At 43.2% G+C, this 18,276-nt stretch overlaps 1 protein-coding gene across 3 annotated transcripts in view; it reads right to left on the bottom strand.

The window, feature by feature from the left end:
• col14a1a (collagen, type XIV, alpha 1a) overlaps nucleotides 1-18,276 on the bottom strand; it is a 121,087-nt gene that overhangs the window by 11,344 nt on the left and 91,467 nt on the right. For 2 of the 3 annotated variants that reach the window (XM_061247041.1, XM_061247058.1), the window contains exons 36-46: nucleotides 17,981-18,067; nucleotides 15,648-15,701; nucleotides 14,411-14,506; nucleotides 13,051-13,104; nucleotides 10,180-10,233; nucleotides 7,035-7,055; nucleotides 6,450-6,503; nucleotides 6,044-6,115; nucleotides 4,133-4,168; nucleotides 3,523-3,589; nucleotides 738-926 (exon numbers count right to left, since the gene is read on the bottom strand). In XM_061247041.1, the coding sequence (XP_061103025.1) occupies nucleotides 738-926; nucleotides 3,523-3,589; nucleotides 4,133-4,168; nucleotides 6,044-6,115; nucleotides 6,450-6,503; nucleotides 7,035-7,055; nucleotides 10,180-10,233; nucleotides 13,051-13,104; nucleotides 14,411-14,506; nucleotides 15,648-15,701; nucleotides 17,981-18,067 (784 nt within the window). The remainder of the gene's footprint in view (nucleotides 1-737; nucleotides 927-3,522; nucleotides 3,590-4,132; nucleotides 4,169-6,043; nucleotides 6,116-6,449; nucleotides 6,504-7,034; nucleotides 7,056-10,179; nucleotides 10,234-13,050; nucleotides 13,105-14,410; nucleotides 14,507-15,647; nucleotides 15,702-17,980; nucleotides 18,068-18,276) is intronic. The other variant, XM_061247049.1, reaches the window with a different exon arrangement.

Raw genomic sequence — 18,276 nt, 5'->3', positions numbered from 1 at the left:
TCTGCATGAGTCACTGACTCAGCAGTCACTAAGGAGCATGGGAAACAATTCAATAGAAAATCTAGACAGTCACAGTAATCAGTATGAAAGGTTTCACTAAAATGGCCTCCAAAGTAGATGCCTGCAAAGAATAGCTGCCTGATATTTGACTTCAGTGGTGCTTGAGTTAGTCATCGTCCTTTCAGTCTGCGCTGCATATTCCTAATGTGCTCTCCAGGCTTAGTCACGCATTCAGTAGCTACATTCAGCATCATCAAACTGATACTTTCCAGTCGGTTCTGCATATATTTTGGCAGTGAGGGTTTGAATTCTAAGCCCTTGGTGGAGTCTCTGGGTTTAATTTAGCCATTTGACCGTTTAACTGTTGAGGTCACTTCAACCTGACAGACGTTATTCTCGACACTGGGGGGGCCATGTGTAGAAAATCCTTCCGCTGTCATCATGTTGGCCCGCGGGAGCTCCCCCCATGCTCTGGGTCCCAGGCAGTTGCCTACCATGCCTGTTCATAGTATTCACCTGACTGAACTGACATAGTCCCTCAAGGGCTTTTACCCAAACCCAGGTTATGGATATCTACAGTAGCCCTGTTAAAGTCAAATTTCACTGCTTCTGTTGTCATCATTTCCCTCTCTTTCAGTACCCTTCTTTACTTTTGTACTTCTCTCCTTCCCTCAGCCTCCCTCTTTCTCTGTCTCCCCCACCCCTCTCTTCCACCAGACCCCCACCAGCCCCTGTACCTCTATCTCCCGGTCGGCCATTTTGTCCGTTGCTCCCAGGAAATCCCGGTCTGCCGGGAGGGCCCTGCTCGCCCTGCGTCCCCTGGGCGCCCTGACGTCCAGGCTCTCCGGGGGGTCCAGGAACGGTGCGGACTGTGGCAGTTTGACTGGGGATCTGGTTCAGAACAGAGCTGTAGCGGGATAAGTGACCTGAGGGAGAGATCACATAGTGAGGGATTGTAGATGTTAAGAGATGTTAATGATGACGATAATGATAATGAAAAAGTAATGAAAAAGCACAATTCCGAGATTAAAGTCAGTCGCTAATCAAAGCCATGACAACTGCTAATATAAAAAGATGAAAGAGAGCAATTCAATGTGCTCAAAGGGTGATGAGACAATATGTAAATATATTATTTTTGGTCAGCCATTTGATTTAATCTTGACCGAGTTGGTTAATGTTTTTTTTATGCATTGAGTGCTGTTCACATGAAACCTAGAGCTGTTTGCTTAATATTGTATGCTATCCCTGCTGAAAAAAACAGCTCAAGCTAGGTTTTGAAACAGCTGGTAGCTACTTGCCCAGTTCAGACCAGCTTCTAGCTTGACATGGTTTAGCTAGTTGACCAGTTCAGACCAGCTTCTAGCTTGACATGGTTTAGCTAGTTGACCAGTTCAGACCAGCTCCCAGCTTGACATGTTTTGGCCAGCTCAAGCAATGTTTTGAAACAGACAAGCTACCAGCACTAACTAGTTAACCAGCTTGATCAGCTGTATGACCAGCTTGCCATGCTGGTCGACCAGCTCATGCCCAGTTAGACCGGCTTATGACCAGCTTGACCAGCACATTTTTCACTTTTCACTTGAAAAATTAGCTGGTCAAGTTGGCATAGCTGGATTTTACATTTGACTCAAATTGGTTGTTGGAAGTTTGCCCATCTCCATGTTTGTTTGCTGGCTACTAGCGGTAGCTATAAAATGACGCTTTGCTTGTCCAGTGTGGGTCATAATGTAAACCATTCACAGTACCGTTACACAAAATGCACTGTTTACACTTTTCATGGTTACATTTCCCTCCACATCAAACTTATAAGCAAAATGTTTATGTAAATCTCCCTCCATTTATGGACAGCTGCAAGCAGATTTAACAACCTTGATATTGATAACTGCTGAGGATAGCTGAAGCATCTGCCGTAAATTGTCTTATTCAATGGGCTCCAGAATTATTGGCACCCTTGATAAAATGCACAAAAACTGCTGTACACTAAAAGAATAGTAGTTATTGACATACGCTTTATTTTGTGTAAAGCAATGCACTTTATTACATTACATTTTTTTATAAGGTTTGAGAACACATTAGGAGAGATGCACATGTGGTCAAGAGGTTCAGCTGTTTTTCAGACCAAATGGTAGAATGGGGAAGAAATATGATTTAAGTGCCTTTGACCGTGGAGTGATTGTTGGTGCCAGACAGAGTTCTTTGAGTATCTCAGAAACTTCTGATCTCCAAGGATTTTCACGCACAAGAGTTTGCAGAGAATGGTGCAAAAAAAAACAAACATCCAGCAAGCAGAAGTTCTGCGGGCAGAAATGTGTTGGTAATGGGAGAGGTCAGAAGAGAAGCGCCAGACTGGTCTAAGCTGATAGGAAGGTGACAGTAACAAATAGCAAATAACAAATAACCACGCATTGCAACAGTGGTATGTAGAAGAGCATCTCTGAACACACAAAACCTCTAAGTGAATACGATACAGCAGTAGAAGACTTAATAATCTGACTTAATGCAGCCTTTTATCTCCATTTTTATTAAGGGTGCCATTAATTCTGGAGCCCACTGTATGGGCCACACAGTACTACAGGAGAGCTAGTGCACATTAGAGGAGACATGTATCTTTGGTGGAAATTAATGCTGTGGTAACTGGAAAAGCCCAGGCTGACTTGGACCCACCCTACCCTTAGCAGGAGGAAGATAACTGTGCACCACTGCAGCAGACTCCTAGTTAAAGTCACCTAATGACACAGCTCAGCCTTGATCCTGAGTCAAGGTGGATGTGTGGTGTCTTGAACTTGTAGTCAATCATGAACCACATCATAAGCCATTAGTTATCCTTTTTATTTAATTATTTATAAAACATAAATGATTTATAAAACACAAAACAGTGAGAACTTTATTAGGTATTTATTGGACTTATTTTTTAGACTTCTACTGCTGCAGCACTTAGAGTTTTGATGTGTTGTGTGTTCAGAGCTTCTCTTCTGCATACCACTGTTGTACCACTATGCATGGTTATTTGCGTTACTGTCACCTTCCTGGCAGCTTTGACCAGTCTGGCCACTCTCCTCTGCCGTTTCTCATTAACAAGGCGTTTCTGTCTGCAGAACTGCTGCTCACTGGATGTTTTTTGTTTTTTTTGCAACATTCTTCGCAAACTCTAGAGACCAGTGTGGGGCGAAAATCCCAGGAGATCAGCAGTTTCTGAGATACTCACACCACACTGTCTGCCACCAATAATCATTCCACGGTCAAAGTCACTTAGATCACATTTTTCCCCCATTCTGATGGTTGATGTAAACCTTAACTGAAGCTCCTTACTCGTATCTACATGATTGTATGCCTTGCACTGCTGCCACACAATTGATCAAATAATCGCATGAATAAGTAGGTATAATAAAGTAAGCTGGGTGAGTGTATATCTCTGTACAACTCAGCAATGTGGAATCAGTTGTTTAGCGTGTTGATCTACACAGGTGACTAGCAGGCGGACACGTGCAGAAAGTGTGCAAGGAAGGCAGGCCAAAAACTCACTCTGAATCAGCTGCTCGCAGACCTGACGGGCAATCGACCGGACGGTAGACTGGGACTGCAAGTCACCCTTCAAAAGCAGAAAGCACTGGGGTTAGACCCGGTGAGTGGTCGCACACAGCATTCAGTTCAGGAGCAAGCCCCTTGGGAGCGGCTAATGAACTGACCCCCATGGGTGAATAAGTCATTTCCAAGCTAACACTGGTCACCTACCCCTAGCCTACCCCTACCCTTTGCAGAGCATCTGACAATTAACAGAGAAAAACTAACACGGACCCTGGAGTGCAGGCTGCTTCTCAAAACCCAAAAATTGCTTCCAGCTCACAGCACATCTCTACCTGCGCTGGAAACAGTGCTTATTCCGACAATATCTGCTGATTTAACGGTTTCAGCAGAGGCTGCATTAATAGCTATAAAAACACACGCACTCTGGGGCAATAAACCGTGCAACGCACTGCTGTGAAACCACCGCCAATTTTATCTTGGAAGTCTGTCAGCGGCCCCTTACTCCCCGAGCTGATAAACTGCAATTATATGTGAGTTGAGGTTTGAAGTATGGCGAGCTGCTCTTTCGAAACTCCACTTCAGGCATTCGGTTTACAGTCAGACTTACCCGTTCACCCTTATCGCCCTTGTTACCAGCAGGACCCTGTAACATAAATGTTAAACAGTCAATGAAATGAAAACACGCACTTTATTTATTATTACAAATGCTAGTTATTTGACTCCGGTGCACCTGTTCAGACAAATTACATCAGGTTACATACTGAAACAGACTGCGGTAACAGTGTTCCCCTAATGTGCCTTTTGAGAATGTATGACCATACCAGACATGCTTCTGGTACTCTTTACGAGCATAGAAAGAGCTAATGTTTAGCTGATCAAACAGCATGGAAATCGGTGAGAGAAAGTGAATGATAAATAAATCATAACGCCTTAAACACAGCTATCGTGAGAGGTGTTTGATCACAGCAGCCCAGAGAAGAGTCATTTGAGAGGCATATACATTTCTTCTGTTGTGAATTTGCAGGGTTAGCTCCCCACCGATATCCTGCTACCCCAAATGATACTGCTACCAAATGCTACTTTCCCAAAATATGTTCCCACCAACCCTCTGTGGTGTTACAGATATCTGCTGATTGATGTTAACTAAATAGAGCGGTCGTCACACCACCTGCAGCTTTCACATTAATCAAGGGAACTGCTGATTTTACATAGTCTAGTTTCCCCTGTGAACATTCTTCATTGAGTCCTGCACACACGTGAGGGCTCTCGAGGGTTTCCCATTGAAGTTAAACATCTTGGAAAATTGACAGGCTGTAGATGTCACAGACAATCACTGACAGCACAAACAGGCGTCAGGGCCTCGGGTAAATCGATGGTGACACCGAGCTCTGATAATGCAGCACTTTACGACTCCTTAAACACTTCAAGTAAGAATTCTGTTTCACAGGCCGGTCAAAACAAGAGTGTGGTTCCCTGTTTGGGGATGAGTCGCAATTTTCTGTAATATGAACACACTCTCTCCAAGATGTGTTTTGGAGCTGAAGAGTCTGCTGTTTGGCTCTGAACAGGCAGATTAAACTGAGCAAGGACAGGACGGTTGCTCAGGGACAGCCTTGGGCTTTGCAGTTGACAGGGGAATATTCCAGAAGAGGATGCCAACTGTGAATACGAGAGAGTTCTCCAGTATTGGACTTACCCCCAACTTGCAAGTGGAGCAGAGTCAGGTGGCTTTTTTCACTTGAAGCAAAGGAGGGGGTCAGAAGGGAGCTTTTTCACCCTGGTCATGTGACTGGGCTGTGAACTGTGACCTTATTAGCAAACCCCTGAGTGCCGGGGTGGTTTAAAAACGTTATAGTTGCACATCTGTGCTTATCAGTGGATAAGACAAACCACAAAATGTGCAGTCTGGTGGTATAAATCCAGCAAAATACCAACACTGACATTAACCTATGCAACAATTATCTCAACACAAGCTGCCATTTAAGAAATAAGTCCTTAAATGATGATAGCGCTGTATAACAATTTAACCTTCTGTGAGAATAAACTACATAATAAACTGCAGTAATATATGTTAATGAAAACCTTAGTGAGGTAGTGCTGCTAGACAGGGCGCTATTATCCTCTGTTCTTATGTTCAGCATTCACTTTCAGGAATTCCAAAAATACCACATACCGAGAAGACAACGTGAACGGAGCAACCACACACGTTGACGATTTAACCATAATTTCATATGCTTTAGTTCTGAACATTTTTAATTGTGTTTACATACTTACTGGATATACTGGATATACTAATCTTGTAATTTAAGGTATCTCTTAATTTCTCTCTCTTATTAATGTTTTCCCATAACTTTTTTTGTACCTTTCTGCCCCTTCCCCCCAACTCTCTCTTTCTTCCTTTCCCTGTCTCCTGCCGTGACTTCTCCGAGTAGCCCAATTAACTTCTATTCTCGTCACCCAGTTAAGATAAATGCAGTCTGTACGGTCATGCGTGGACTCCGCAGAGACGTTCACTTACAGGTGGTCCTAGGTCACCCAGCTGTCCTGGCGGTCCTTTCGATCCTGGGGACCCTGGAACCCCGGGGGTCCCCTATAGACACAGAGCGGGCGGCACAAGGGGTTGCACATTAGCATTATTCAGTACATCTGTGTGAGGTCTCCACAAAACTCACAGACCACACCTGTCACTGCATGCTTTATCGGTCATTGCGTATTTGGCCGGAACCAATTCTTTAAAGCAAGCAAAGAGAGGCAGTACCCAGGCTTCAAATTCCTCTGGAAGGGAACATTTAGGAGAGCTAATCCTTTGCTGTCATTCCCGTCTGTGAAAGACGGTGATAATTAAATTGCTTGGTTGAGCCTGGCTTCTCGGGGCCCGCTCTTTTCCTCCGGTGGATAAAAGCAAGCCACGCAGTGTAACTTACAATTGGCCCCGGGGGTCCTTGCTGTCCCTGTGGTCCGACTTTTCCAGGAAGTCCCTGTGTGACAGGAATAAAACCACAGAATCTGGGTCAGTTGGTTAAAATGAACAGTGACCGCTGTAGAGAAGCGTTGACTCATCATTAAGTAGCACTACGCACACGGTCAAAAATGCTATCTTGCAATGCGCATGGCGACAATATACCCAAAAGACATAATGGCTGTTCACTCATCTCTGGCGATGAGGGTAAAATACATAGCAAGTGAATTCTGAAAGGAAAATGTGATGCGCTGTGGTGGAAATTAAAAGACCGCAAGGGTTTGTGCTGGAACGTGTGGTCGCTCCTCTGGCTGACCCCAAAGGGCTGGCTAACTCCTCTCCCAGCAAAAGTGAACTTCCAGTGGCTAATCTACCACACCAGACAGCAATCTATCTATGAGACTCATCCAAAACTCATTAGAGCACAGGTGCACTCTTTCCCAAGCGGCTTATTACAGATGGATGTGGAAATTAGAAACACAGGTGAGAGGAGGTCACATGGGGGGGGGGATGGACTAAGCTGATGACTTAGCTATAGAGAGCAACAGACCTGGTTGGCTTCCCTTGAAAACTAAACAAAGCATGAAAGAAAAAACTATATGAAATCTGGGGATTGGATTTATGAATAGAAGCAAACTGTCAGAACATCATCCCATGTCATGCTGAATTAGACTCCTGGCAGTTATTCTGTCATTTTTCATCCTAGTCTGAAAACGGCAAATCAGCACAAAATACAAACCACACTGTACAATGTCCTGTTTTGTATTTCTTTGTGAGAGGAGGAAGAATACGTATGCCGCTGGGCTATAATCCGTAATCTAGCTCGTTGGGTGCAGTTTTAGAGCCTGGGCACATTTATTGACTTAATGGCAAAGCAATAAAAACAATTTGCTCTTATTTTCAAGGCCGGTAACCGACGCAAATCCGATTTATTAGATTTCTTCTTTCTGTTGTTTTGTGACATCGTAGCCAATGTTCTTGCCAGCGAAGGGTGGGCACGCTCTCAAGCATGGTAGTCGGCTTGGGAGCGGTGACGTAAACACACGCCCCAGTTAAACATCTTAATGGACCCCTGACAGGGTCGGTCCAGAGTGAGCCGTGTCTGCGGTTACTTGGCAACACCGCAATCGGTGGACACCTAGCTCCGTTCTGTCTCTGATAGGCTTCCTACTTTCAGGTAAATCTCAAACGTGCGTGTGGCACAAAATGTCCGCCACAAGTGAAGGGAATCATGAGAAGGGATGTGTGTTTCATGCTTGTGGTAGGGCTTGCTGTTTATCCGGACAGTTGTTAAATCCAGGCCATTTACTCTAAATGTGAAATTATAACCCAAGACAAGGCAAGGCTGAAAGGCGAACACTGCTACAGTATGTCTTGATTCGGTCCCACTTCTGTCACACAGTTAACTTACAGAAGAAGGCCATAGTTTATACACTCCACAGCTACAAATGAATGAATACCAGAGTCTACTTCTTCCTAGAGAGTCCTATTATTTTCCTTTTATCATTTAACTTGGCACACCATTAAAGTTCTGCATGGGACATTAGCTTTCCCGCAATGCAGTTTATTGCTCAGATGTGTGCTGTATATTTTATCAGATACTCTGGCTTCTGGCCAGCTCTGCAACCTTCCTTCAGAACATTCCAGACTTTCTGAGCCAGACTTTCAGACCTAGCAAGTCTGGCTCTGAACACACACCTCCACAAGCAATTTGCTGTATTATACACAATTCCAAATAAAAAGAACATGTCAGGTTACTGTAAAGTTTTAGGGTTCGTCAACTGCACCAAGGTGGGGAAACTCGTCAGTGCCAAGTTGGGGGGGAAAAAATCACCAGACAAAATGGTAAGCATTGGCCAAGTTTGCAGAAATTTAGAGGGATAATGTTTTTTCGTTCTCTCTTCTGGATAAATTGTGATGGATCACTCTGCAAGCAAATCTCAAGGCACAGCTTTGTTTTACCTGTAATTTAAGATAATATATTTTCATTACCTGTGGCAGGAAGCTCAATAGATATTCTGATATATAAACTGTTGCCTCAGTTCTACCCTGAGCTGTTTTCAAACCCTGCAATTTCTTAAATTGTGCAGGCAGTCAAGGGTCTCCCCATCTCTCCGCATCTTGCTGAAATTCAGACAGATATCTGTGTACCTGTGGGAAGCTGAGGCAGCTTTAGACTAGCATCTCTCTAAGTGTTATCTGGTCAGCTGTCATTCTGGGGAAATTTGTGACCCCCCTCTATCATAATAAGTCGTAGTCGTGCCAGCCAATTTCACATAAATCGAAAAAAATGCAAAAAAAAAAAACATTTGGCTGTTAGACTTTCATCTTAATTTTGTAGAACAATATCTTGGCTTTCATAATCTGCGTGTCTTTATGCCAAATTCACAGTAAAAATATGGCAGTGCCGGTAGTCTCCCAGCCTCACGTAACGACAATCTCGCAACCAAACTTTGAAGCAATATGACGGATCTTGATAGAGCAGGTCACATTTGTTGAAAGCACTTGAACAGCGTTCCACACAGCATGGAGAATGGGGCTATTTCCTATCTTGGTTTTGCGGTGAGTAACGGCCCTGTAGGTAAATAAATCATTTCTTATTTAGCTGATGTTTTTATTCAAAGAAACTGAGGCAATCCCCCCTGGAGCAATGTGGGGTTAAGGGTCTTGCTCAAGGGCCCAACAGCTGTGGATATCTTATCATGGCTACACTGGGGCTTAAACCATCAACCTTCTAGGCCTCAGCCATGTACCTTAGCCACAAGGCTACAGGCTGCTAGAGGTTTGTGATGGTGACATCAGGGGCTGTAGTTCCTTCAGGGCCTGTCTAATAGATTCAGATTAGCATGCAGCCTGCTGGAGGAGCCATAATCATTACACAGAAAGACCACTTGTAATTGGGAAGACGCACACCAAACTGTTAATGAGGTACACATTACTGTAGAGCAAACATTCAAATAGAAGAAGATTGCCACTCTCCACCCCTTAATGTGTTTGGCAGAAAACATTTTGGCGCTATTTGGCTTCATCGGGATTTACTTCTGCGGATACAGCGAGAGTATGTACATTGCTAAATAATAAGTGACAGGTGAAACAAATTAGTACAACACTTCATGCATGCTATGCTAAGGCCAAAAAGATTCTGTACTGAGAGTCAATTTTAAGCAAGGCTAATGCGCAAGTGTGACTTTCATGGTAACAATTCATGCTAAACTTAATCGACTCTTTGACAAACTTCAAAAACAAATACAACCAATGCATTTTGTATTTTCAGGATCCGAGACAAATGTTTAGTGATTTAGTTCTGCAACTTTAGTTCTGTAGCCCTAGTCATAGCATAGCATAGCATAGCATCATAACTGTAGCGTCCTATGAACCCTTCACCTTAATGTAACCCCGCCTGTCATGAAAACCATCTCTAATCGAAAGAACAGAAAAAGAGGAGATACACTGAGTAGACTATAAACAATGCGTTGGGTAAGAAGCGAGACCCGGTGAAATCCAAGAGATATGTAGCGAAGGCTTTTGGCAACATTTGTGGACGTACTGTAAAAAGAGATCAGCGGGGATGCAGTGAGCTCATGTGGTGAGTTCAACACCAACACAAAGTTTATTTCGGTTCCCTTCATAGGGGCCACAGCTTGGCTTTGGGTCTTGCCTGGGAGGGCAGGGAAGGAAACAGAGCCCGCTCTTACCCTCTGTCCGAGTGAGCCATCCCGTCCCATAGACCCAGTAGATCCAGGAACACCCTTAAAACACCAAGCATAGAAAACAAAGGGTTAAAAGACTTTTACAATATTATGATATTTTCCTGCTTATTTCCCCTCTCTGCTGTTTAAAATGATTTATTAATTATTTGACTTATTATTAACAGTGTAATAATAACAGGGAAACTGCACCAAAGGAAGATTGGTAATTTTAAGGTAATCAGTCAAAAAAACAAAGAACACATTTAGCATGCAAATGAATTGGAACCCATAATAGAATCTCAGTTCTATACCCTGTACACCTAATCTAAGTATCATTAAAGGAATGATATTGTAGGAGTTTTACGTTTTGGGAAGGTGAATCGTGATTAACTTTCTCCTAAACCTTTAACGTTTGGAAATTCACCCTGTCAGCTTGGTGCACAGGCCTAGTCCGTGAAATATGAGGCAGTGGCAGATCTGGGGCTTCTAGGGCAAGAGTTATATTTTCATTGCATTAGACGATGTGCATTTACCACCAGCCAAACCACTACGGTCACTGCAGATAAATGACCCGTTAAAACCGAGAAATCCGGCTCAGGAAGTTGTATTTCGTGCACATGCAAAATATTTTTTGAAGTAAAGAGGTTTAAATGAAGACCATGAACTGTGTTCACTGCCTAAAGTCACATATATTTGGCTGTCTAAATTTGAACGTGAATCTGAATGTGATAGTATCTGTGCTGGGGTTTTTCTGTATTTACTGCCCTGAATGCTGATTGAATGTAAGTGTTAGTAATATTATGTTAAAGATGTGGAGACTTATGTGGTGGGAAGGAAAAGCAGTTGATTTTACGCACACGCATGTACACACGCACGCTGTCAGACACAAAGAATCTTATGGCTGTGTCTGAAATGGTGGGTAGAGGCCACATAAGCCCTGACGGCATCGTGGCTGTGGTTCCGTTGTCCTTAAAACGCATGGGCAGCGGCTTCTAGATTATTCTCCAAATGATTTCCTCATGCTCCACAGCTGCTTTCCTTGCTGATGGGGACAGGACCCGGCCAGCCAAACTAAAATACGCACAACCTGATCCTCGCCGAAGCGACACTCCAGCGATGTGTCCGATTCCGCTCTAATGTGCGGTTTTCTTGGGTCCGCACGCACACTTCGCGAGGGATGTGGAGCAGTACGTTTCCAGCTTTGCCGAGGCGTCTGTGTACACTGGCAAACCGTCAAGAGGGCATGTTGTTCTAGCAGGGGAAACCGGGAACCCTTCTACCAGCCATCTACGGAAAACGAAAAATGTCCGCTCTGTCTAGACTCCCTGTTTTACATTGTATGGGAAATGTCCCGCAGAACTGAGCTCTCTTGAGCTGAACTAAAACAGCTAATGCGACCTATTAATCTACTCGCTCTGCGTGTGCAGAAACATTTGCTTCTAGCAATGCAGATAAAGGCAGAGGGGAAACTGAAATTACACCATGGTTTTTTTATCGTTAAATGGAGACGTGGAGCTTCAAGCCTGATTGACAAGATTTGTCTTGAAAGGAGAAGTTTGCTTAAATTTTTTTCTAGTTAAAAATGTTTGAATGGAGACAATGTTTTCACTCCAAATATGTCATGCTATCGACTGTATGATAGGTTAAGCAAAGACTTGAATATCAATGTTATCTAATGTTTCTATATTTGTGTTCGCAGTAAATGAACCCAGCTCATGTCACAAAGCAAACACTACCTTCTGTCACCCCAGGCATTTTGTAACACACAAAAAAAGAAAAGATGGTTTTAATGACCAGGGAACTTATTCTTAAGGCAGCACAGTAATGAACGGCCAACATAAAAGGCCTTGAGTGAACCCAGAAGAACCCTATTGCCTTGAAAAACCTTTCTTTCCACACAAAAGGACAAAAGAGAAAGATTCCAATTCTCAGATAGGAACCTTAGCCGCTTGGTGACTATGGTAATAACGATGAGCGAGAGCTCCCTGCTTCTTGCGCGTCTGCTGGAGGTTGTTAATTATGCCGCCTCCTTTGTAGCTGTTTTCAGTAATTAATAATGGCTGGAATTCATAATGATTTTCACATCTGACTGACTCCATTAAACAGGCATCATCGAGGGGTTCCCCGTCTGTTTCCTCGGTGTGAAAAAGACACCCCATGGCGAAGCGAGTCACCCCAGCTTTCTGCCACCGTATCTCCCGCTCCCGCTAGAGAGCCGACCGCATTAATTACCAAATCAGCGTTGCCAGATGCCGAAAACCAAATTATTGTACAAAGACTCCTGAGTTATCGTATTTCACGGCAAACTGTCGTACGTTCAGTGTGGACTGCGGCACACTGCCCTCTCCTTATAATTTTGTAATGATTTATTTATTTTACAAGTGGACATTCTGTCACGGTTTTCTTCATTTTTTGTACCCTTTACTGCAGGCGACCGGGGGAGCTGTGTGTTGCTCTAACTGTGGTCTCATTTACGAGTGAATCGGTCATGGTGCATGTGGCTGATTAGCTGGTAGTGCCAGGGTAAGTGACGGCAGCAAAAACCTGCAAACATATCGGCTCTCCAGGAGCAGAGTCGACCATCCCTGATCTAGTATATGCTCTAGTTTGAGAATGCAACTGAAATTTGAGCATCATGTGGGTGATTAGAGTAGAAATGCGAGTAGAAATATTAGGGTACCCTACGTATAACAGTGACCGATTGGGATTTATGATGATGAGGCCTGGATTAACCAATTTAACCTATTTAAGGCATTCCACTTGTTTATGAGGTGCACGTCACAACGATCAGATTCTTTGTTTCTCAGATGAGTCTTTGTTTGTCCTCCTTCCGTCTGCAAAAAACCCAACAGGAAATACCCCAAGAGCAGATTTTACCTGAAGTCCCTGCGCGCCAACCTCGCCTTTCTCTCCTTTCTCCCCAGGCAACCCCTGAAAGAGAGAAAGAAAGCCTTATCAGCTCCATTTTATGACTGACCCTCCTTTCAAACTTTTAATAGTTTCTTCTTGGGCACACAAAAGAGAGAACTTGAGTTCTATCAGAAGGCCACCTAAGGTCATTCACTGAAAGACATCAATGGCATGGGCCTGTATTACAATTACCTTCCAACCAGTGCATAAAGTTTAGAATCACATACTTGAGTGTATTTCACCCGAGGCTATGGTAATCTTTGTTCCGTCATTTAAATAAACAAATCAGACACAGTCCCTTGATAAGGCCAACTTGTTTACATTTAGCAAACCTAACCATTTTAGTGCAGCCAAACAGGTTTCTGTTAACCTTGATTTTCTTTCTTCAGAATTTCAACCAGCAACTTTTGCTGTTTTATTGTTCAAAGATCATACATTTCAGTTGTACCAGGGTACCTGTAATACTCTAACTCCAGACCATTTTAAAGCACCTCTGCAAATCTGAATCTTCAGCAAATTTCATTGAATGTTCAATGAAACATATCACCAAAGAAAATGGTATAGTAATTTGCGTAGAATAGTGCTGTCTTAAGAGTCTGCAGGTATTTTACTGGTGTGTAAAGTATTATAAACAATTTTTGACTCACTTTAACAAGCTATACTGTCAGTATAATAATGTTATTTTTTCCCTTGAAACCCTTGTCCTATCCATCAATTTTTCTAAAAAACCTACTCTTTATTACAAAGGGAAAAAGGGAATAGAATAAAAACCAACTAGCAATGATATATGAGTCATGAACAAGGAGTACAGATGTATACATATTCTGGAAATGAGAACAACTTTGTATAATATATGATTGCAAATACAATAATACAGTTAAGAGAATATAATTCTATTATATTCACAATTTATTTACGAACCAACATTATGACATTGTAGGTATAACCGAAAAAGACCTGTGGCAACTCAAAGGTAAGATTTGTGTGTTAAAACATTGTTACAAGACCATTGTAAATCCCTTCCTATCATTGAAAAAGGCTCCCTGACATGTTGGCCCACCCTCTGTGTTTATAGTCCTTTATAGTCCGACACTCTGTACCAGAACATTGTACAGCTGTACAATAGGTCAAGCTCATTGGTTGAAAATTGGTTCTAATTGCCACAGCCAATGGTAGTTCAACATCAGCACATTCACAGAGAAGGGAGATAAACAGTGTTGTGGTTTGAGGGTGTTTGTTGCTGCAATTCTTGACCATTAGAAGTCCGAAATGACCTATTCTACCTTTAAGTCCATGTAGGCGACACATGGGGAAGCAAGGGTCTTACCGGAGCCCCCTGAATAGACAATCCGCTGGGGCCCTGGGGGCCGGGAGGTCCCTGTGGTCCTGGAGGCCCCATGTCACCAGTAGAGCCTTGAGGTCCCTAATAAATTTAAGAAATCAAAAGATCAAGCACATGTCATTGAGCTCATGGCAACAGAAAAGGTACGGAGGTGAAAGTCAGCAAAGCAAAAAAGGAGATTCCATTTCCATCACAGTCCTTAACACTGTTTGGCTATCTTTTTGTTTCTGGATGGAAATATACACCCAGTGGGCACTTTATTAGGTATTTATTAGACTCGTCTTTTGACTTGTCTTCTCTTCTACATACCACTGTTGTAATGTGTGGTTAACCACCCTGTCTGGCACCAACCATCATTCCACAGTCAAAGTCACTTAGATCAATTTTTCCCTCATTCCGATGGTTGATGCGAACATTAACCGAAGCTCCCGACCCTGCATGATTTTATGCATTGCACTGCCGCCACACGATTGGCTGATTACACAATCGCATGAATAAGTAAGTGTACAGGTGTTCCTAATAAAGCGCTCAGTGAGTGTATATAAACAGCCTTATTTGCGACAGAATTTGTTTAGAATGCGGTTTACGGTTATTCTCAGGCTCCACTGTGAACGGCGGACCAATAGGTTCCCTTCCCAGCCCCTGCCTGAATTACATGCTTCTCCAATAAATGCAAAATTCATGAGGATAAAAAGAATGGCCACAGGCCGCCTGCATGGTCTGCCTGGGAAGCAATCATTACCATGAAGATTACATAAGACCGCTTAGGAAAAATCGTTTCTCCCATTATGCATGCAATTGAAATTAGGTAGCATCCGAGTCTGATTTGTTCATTCGTAACTCTAAACAATATATTCTGCACGCACCATTACGCATTTCTAGCTGTTCTGTGAACAGGCCAGGGGGGACGGAGGAATGCGCTACTGGTTAAAACAGCGAGAAGGAAAGAAAGAAACTACAAACACTCAAATTCAAATCTGATTTAATGAGAGCGAGACAGCTTCTCCTGTGGTGGAGCTTTAATGGACTATCCTGAGGGCATCAGGCAAGGAGAGCAAAGACCACAACAAAAAAAAAACTACAGAATATGTGTCGAAGAATTGTGGTTCGCTGTGGTGTTTTTGGAAATGTTGTGGAAAATGTTGTGGGGTCCAAGCGCTGGGTGAGCCCCGTATATCAGATACTTATATAAACAGTGAGGTTGATGCGGGGTATACTGTACCACAAGTCCCTGTTCTCCTCGATCCCCTCTCACTCCCCTGATTCCTGGGCCACCCTGCAACACAAGCACACGCGCACGCATCACTCTGACTGCAGTGGCAATTAACCGCAGATGTGAAAAGCCAATCACGTCTTTGTGAACTTTGTGAAATTCTAGGACAGGGCCAGAGACCGCAGGGCAGAATCCTTGACAAGTAACCTGTAAAAACAAGACCTGTCATTACCAACGTTTTAAACAAGGCCTAGAGCACTTCCAGATCCCTTTGAACTAGATTGTATTTACAGTATTTTGTGACCTTGGAATTTAAGGTTCTGTCTGGGTTCTGAGCGCTTTTGAGATATTGAGCTTCAAAGATACCAAAATGAATGGGTTCCATGCAATTACAACCTTTTATATTTTGAATTTCTTCACACTTTTAAACAGTATTTTCATGTAAAATATCTTTAGTATATTTAGTGCCCTATAAACAAGATATTTATGACACTAACTCATCCTTGTCAAAATTGTCAGTTAGAACAAGGTACATAGGTAAGATTTTCGTGTTAAAACATTGTTACAAGACCATTGACCATTATCCTTCCTATCATTGAAAAAGGCTCACTGACATGTTGACTCACCCTCTGCCTGGGTTTATATTCCTTAAATTCAGGTTTCAAAATATACAGTTCATGGGCCGACACTGTACCAAAACATTGTATAGCTGTACAATAATTCAAGCTCATTAGTTGAACATTGGTTCAAATGGCCACAACCAAAGGCATGCGGGGGGGGGGGTTGCAAGTGCAAGTTTGTGTTTGTTGGCAGCAGGGGCTGTGTCTGAGCACTCTCGTGAATGTGAACTTGTGCGTTTCTTCCGCTGTGACTATACTTTGCGGGGGCCTGTAAAAGCGCTCTCCGCTCATCAGACAGTTGGGGAATAAAAGCCAGCCAGCTGCGAGCGGTGACCTGTGCGGGCTCCTGCGCTGAATGCCACGGGTGTTCGGCCTCTTGGCCTTCTTCCTGTTTGGGGGCTCGCTTTAATTACTCCCCCAAGGGCACTCTGGAGTCTGATTCCAAGACTAAGCTCTACGGGTAAATGAGGACGGAATTACGAAACCAGGATTAGTGTACACACCTTATACAACACTCCCCTATATTGGGGTTGTCTGCAATAATATTTTACATTGGCAATTCATGGACAGGGTGGACCTGGTACTTTCAAAACAAGGAGAAGTTTTTAAAAAACTACTTATAAAGTGACACGAAACACGCTAAACGGGCTCGACAAAACTGGTTGTTATATCCAAATGCACATACCTCATCAAAAGAAGTATGTACTATAGGAGGAAACAGAATAGCCAACAACCCACACTGATACTACAGGGCTCATTGTGTATTCACTGAAGTTCAGCTGTTGAGACGGTCATTAGGGGTTAAGTGGCGGTTTCCAGCAGCGATGACTGACAGGCACCCTGACGTGCGATTAAAGGTGGCGAAAATTCACCCCGTCCGGGACTACAAACGAGATGTCTAACAGGAGGAGAGGGCTCGGTGAGGATGTGGAAACATATGGGCACAGACAGGAAGGAGGAGACTAATTTGCTTTGATAAATCGATACCCGTGTAATTACTTTTTCAAACATCGCCAAGTTTACACAGTGTGGCCTTCCCTGCTCCCGAAGTGTGTTTTCTGCCCCTTTCCCGCGACAGTGCCTTTCCAGCGAGCTCATTTATTTAAATCAGCCGTATTTGTATCAAGTTCTACCTGCAGCGTTCCCCGAATGTGCTGACCCGCCATCTTTTCCAGCACATTTCCTTCTCAATTTCCCAGTCTTCCATCAGTGACGGCTCAAGTAAAACGTACAGGCGTGTCATTAAACGGAGTATCACCGCAGTCTCTCTGCAACAGTTTGCACTTGTCTCTGATCTCAGTGCTTTTTTCACATTACATACGGTTTTTGCATTTTAGAATTTTTCATTTCCATTTTACCAATGGGCATACACAACAGTTAATGAACTGTAAAGGTATGTTGTGCTGTCCTGCTAATAATTTTCAGGTCTCTCTGCCTAATGTTATCAGCTATACGGATAAATAAATAACAATAACATCAATATTACAATTAATACTGATATTATACTCACTAAATTGTTTGTCTTAAAAACAGTAGCCACCTATGTGGTTATCTGGTGTTTTCAATTCAATTCAATTCAATTTTATGTGCATAGCGCATTTTACAGAAGACATCACAAAGATGATGTGATGTATGTCTTTTGAGAGGCAGTCATAAGATTGGTCTTGTCAGTAGCCCTGTTAGTAGGCCGTGCTAGTTGAAGACGGAGCAGGAGTTTCTTACAGGTGGTCCAGAAGGTCCAGTAGGCCCTTTGCTATCCTGGGTGCAGGTGCAGGCATGGGGCATGGCCGGACAGTCCGCTTCCACTCTCTGTAAAAACATAACAATCCGCACGTCATATCCATTTTAGGGCACAAGGCACTAAATACTGCACAGTAGACACACACACACACGTATGCACACATAAATACACATGCTTTACTCAGAGGCTCAGGAATCCAGCACGATGGGCTACTCAACTCAACGCGATTGATGGCGCTCTCTTAACCACTGAAACCCTCAAAATGAGTTAATCAAAT

Source organism: Conger conger, chromosome 1, assembly GCF_963514075.1.
Source record: "Conger conger chromosome 1, fConCon1.1, whole genome shotgun sequence".
Taxonomy (NCBI): Eukaryota; Metazoa; Chordata; class Actinopteri; order Anguilliformes; family Congridae; genus Conger; species Conger conger.
The sequence above is the reverse complement of the archived record's forward strand: the minus strand, read 5'-3'. Positions and strand labels throughout refer to the sequence as shown.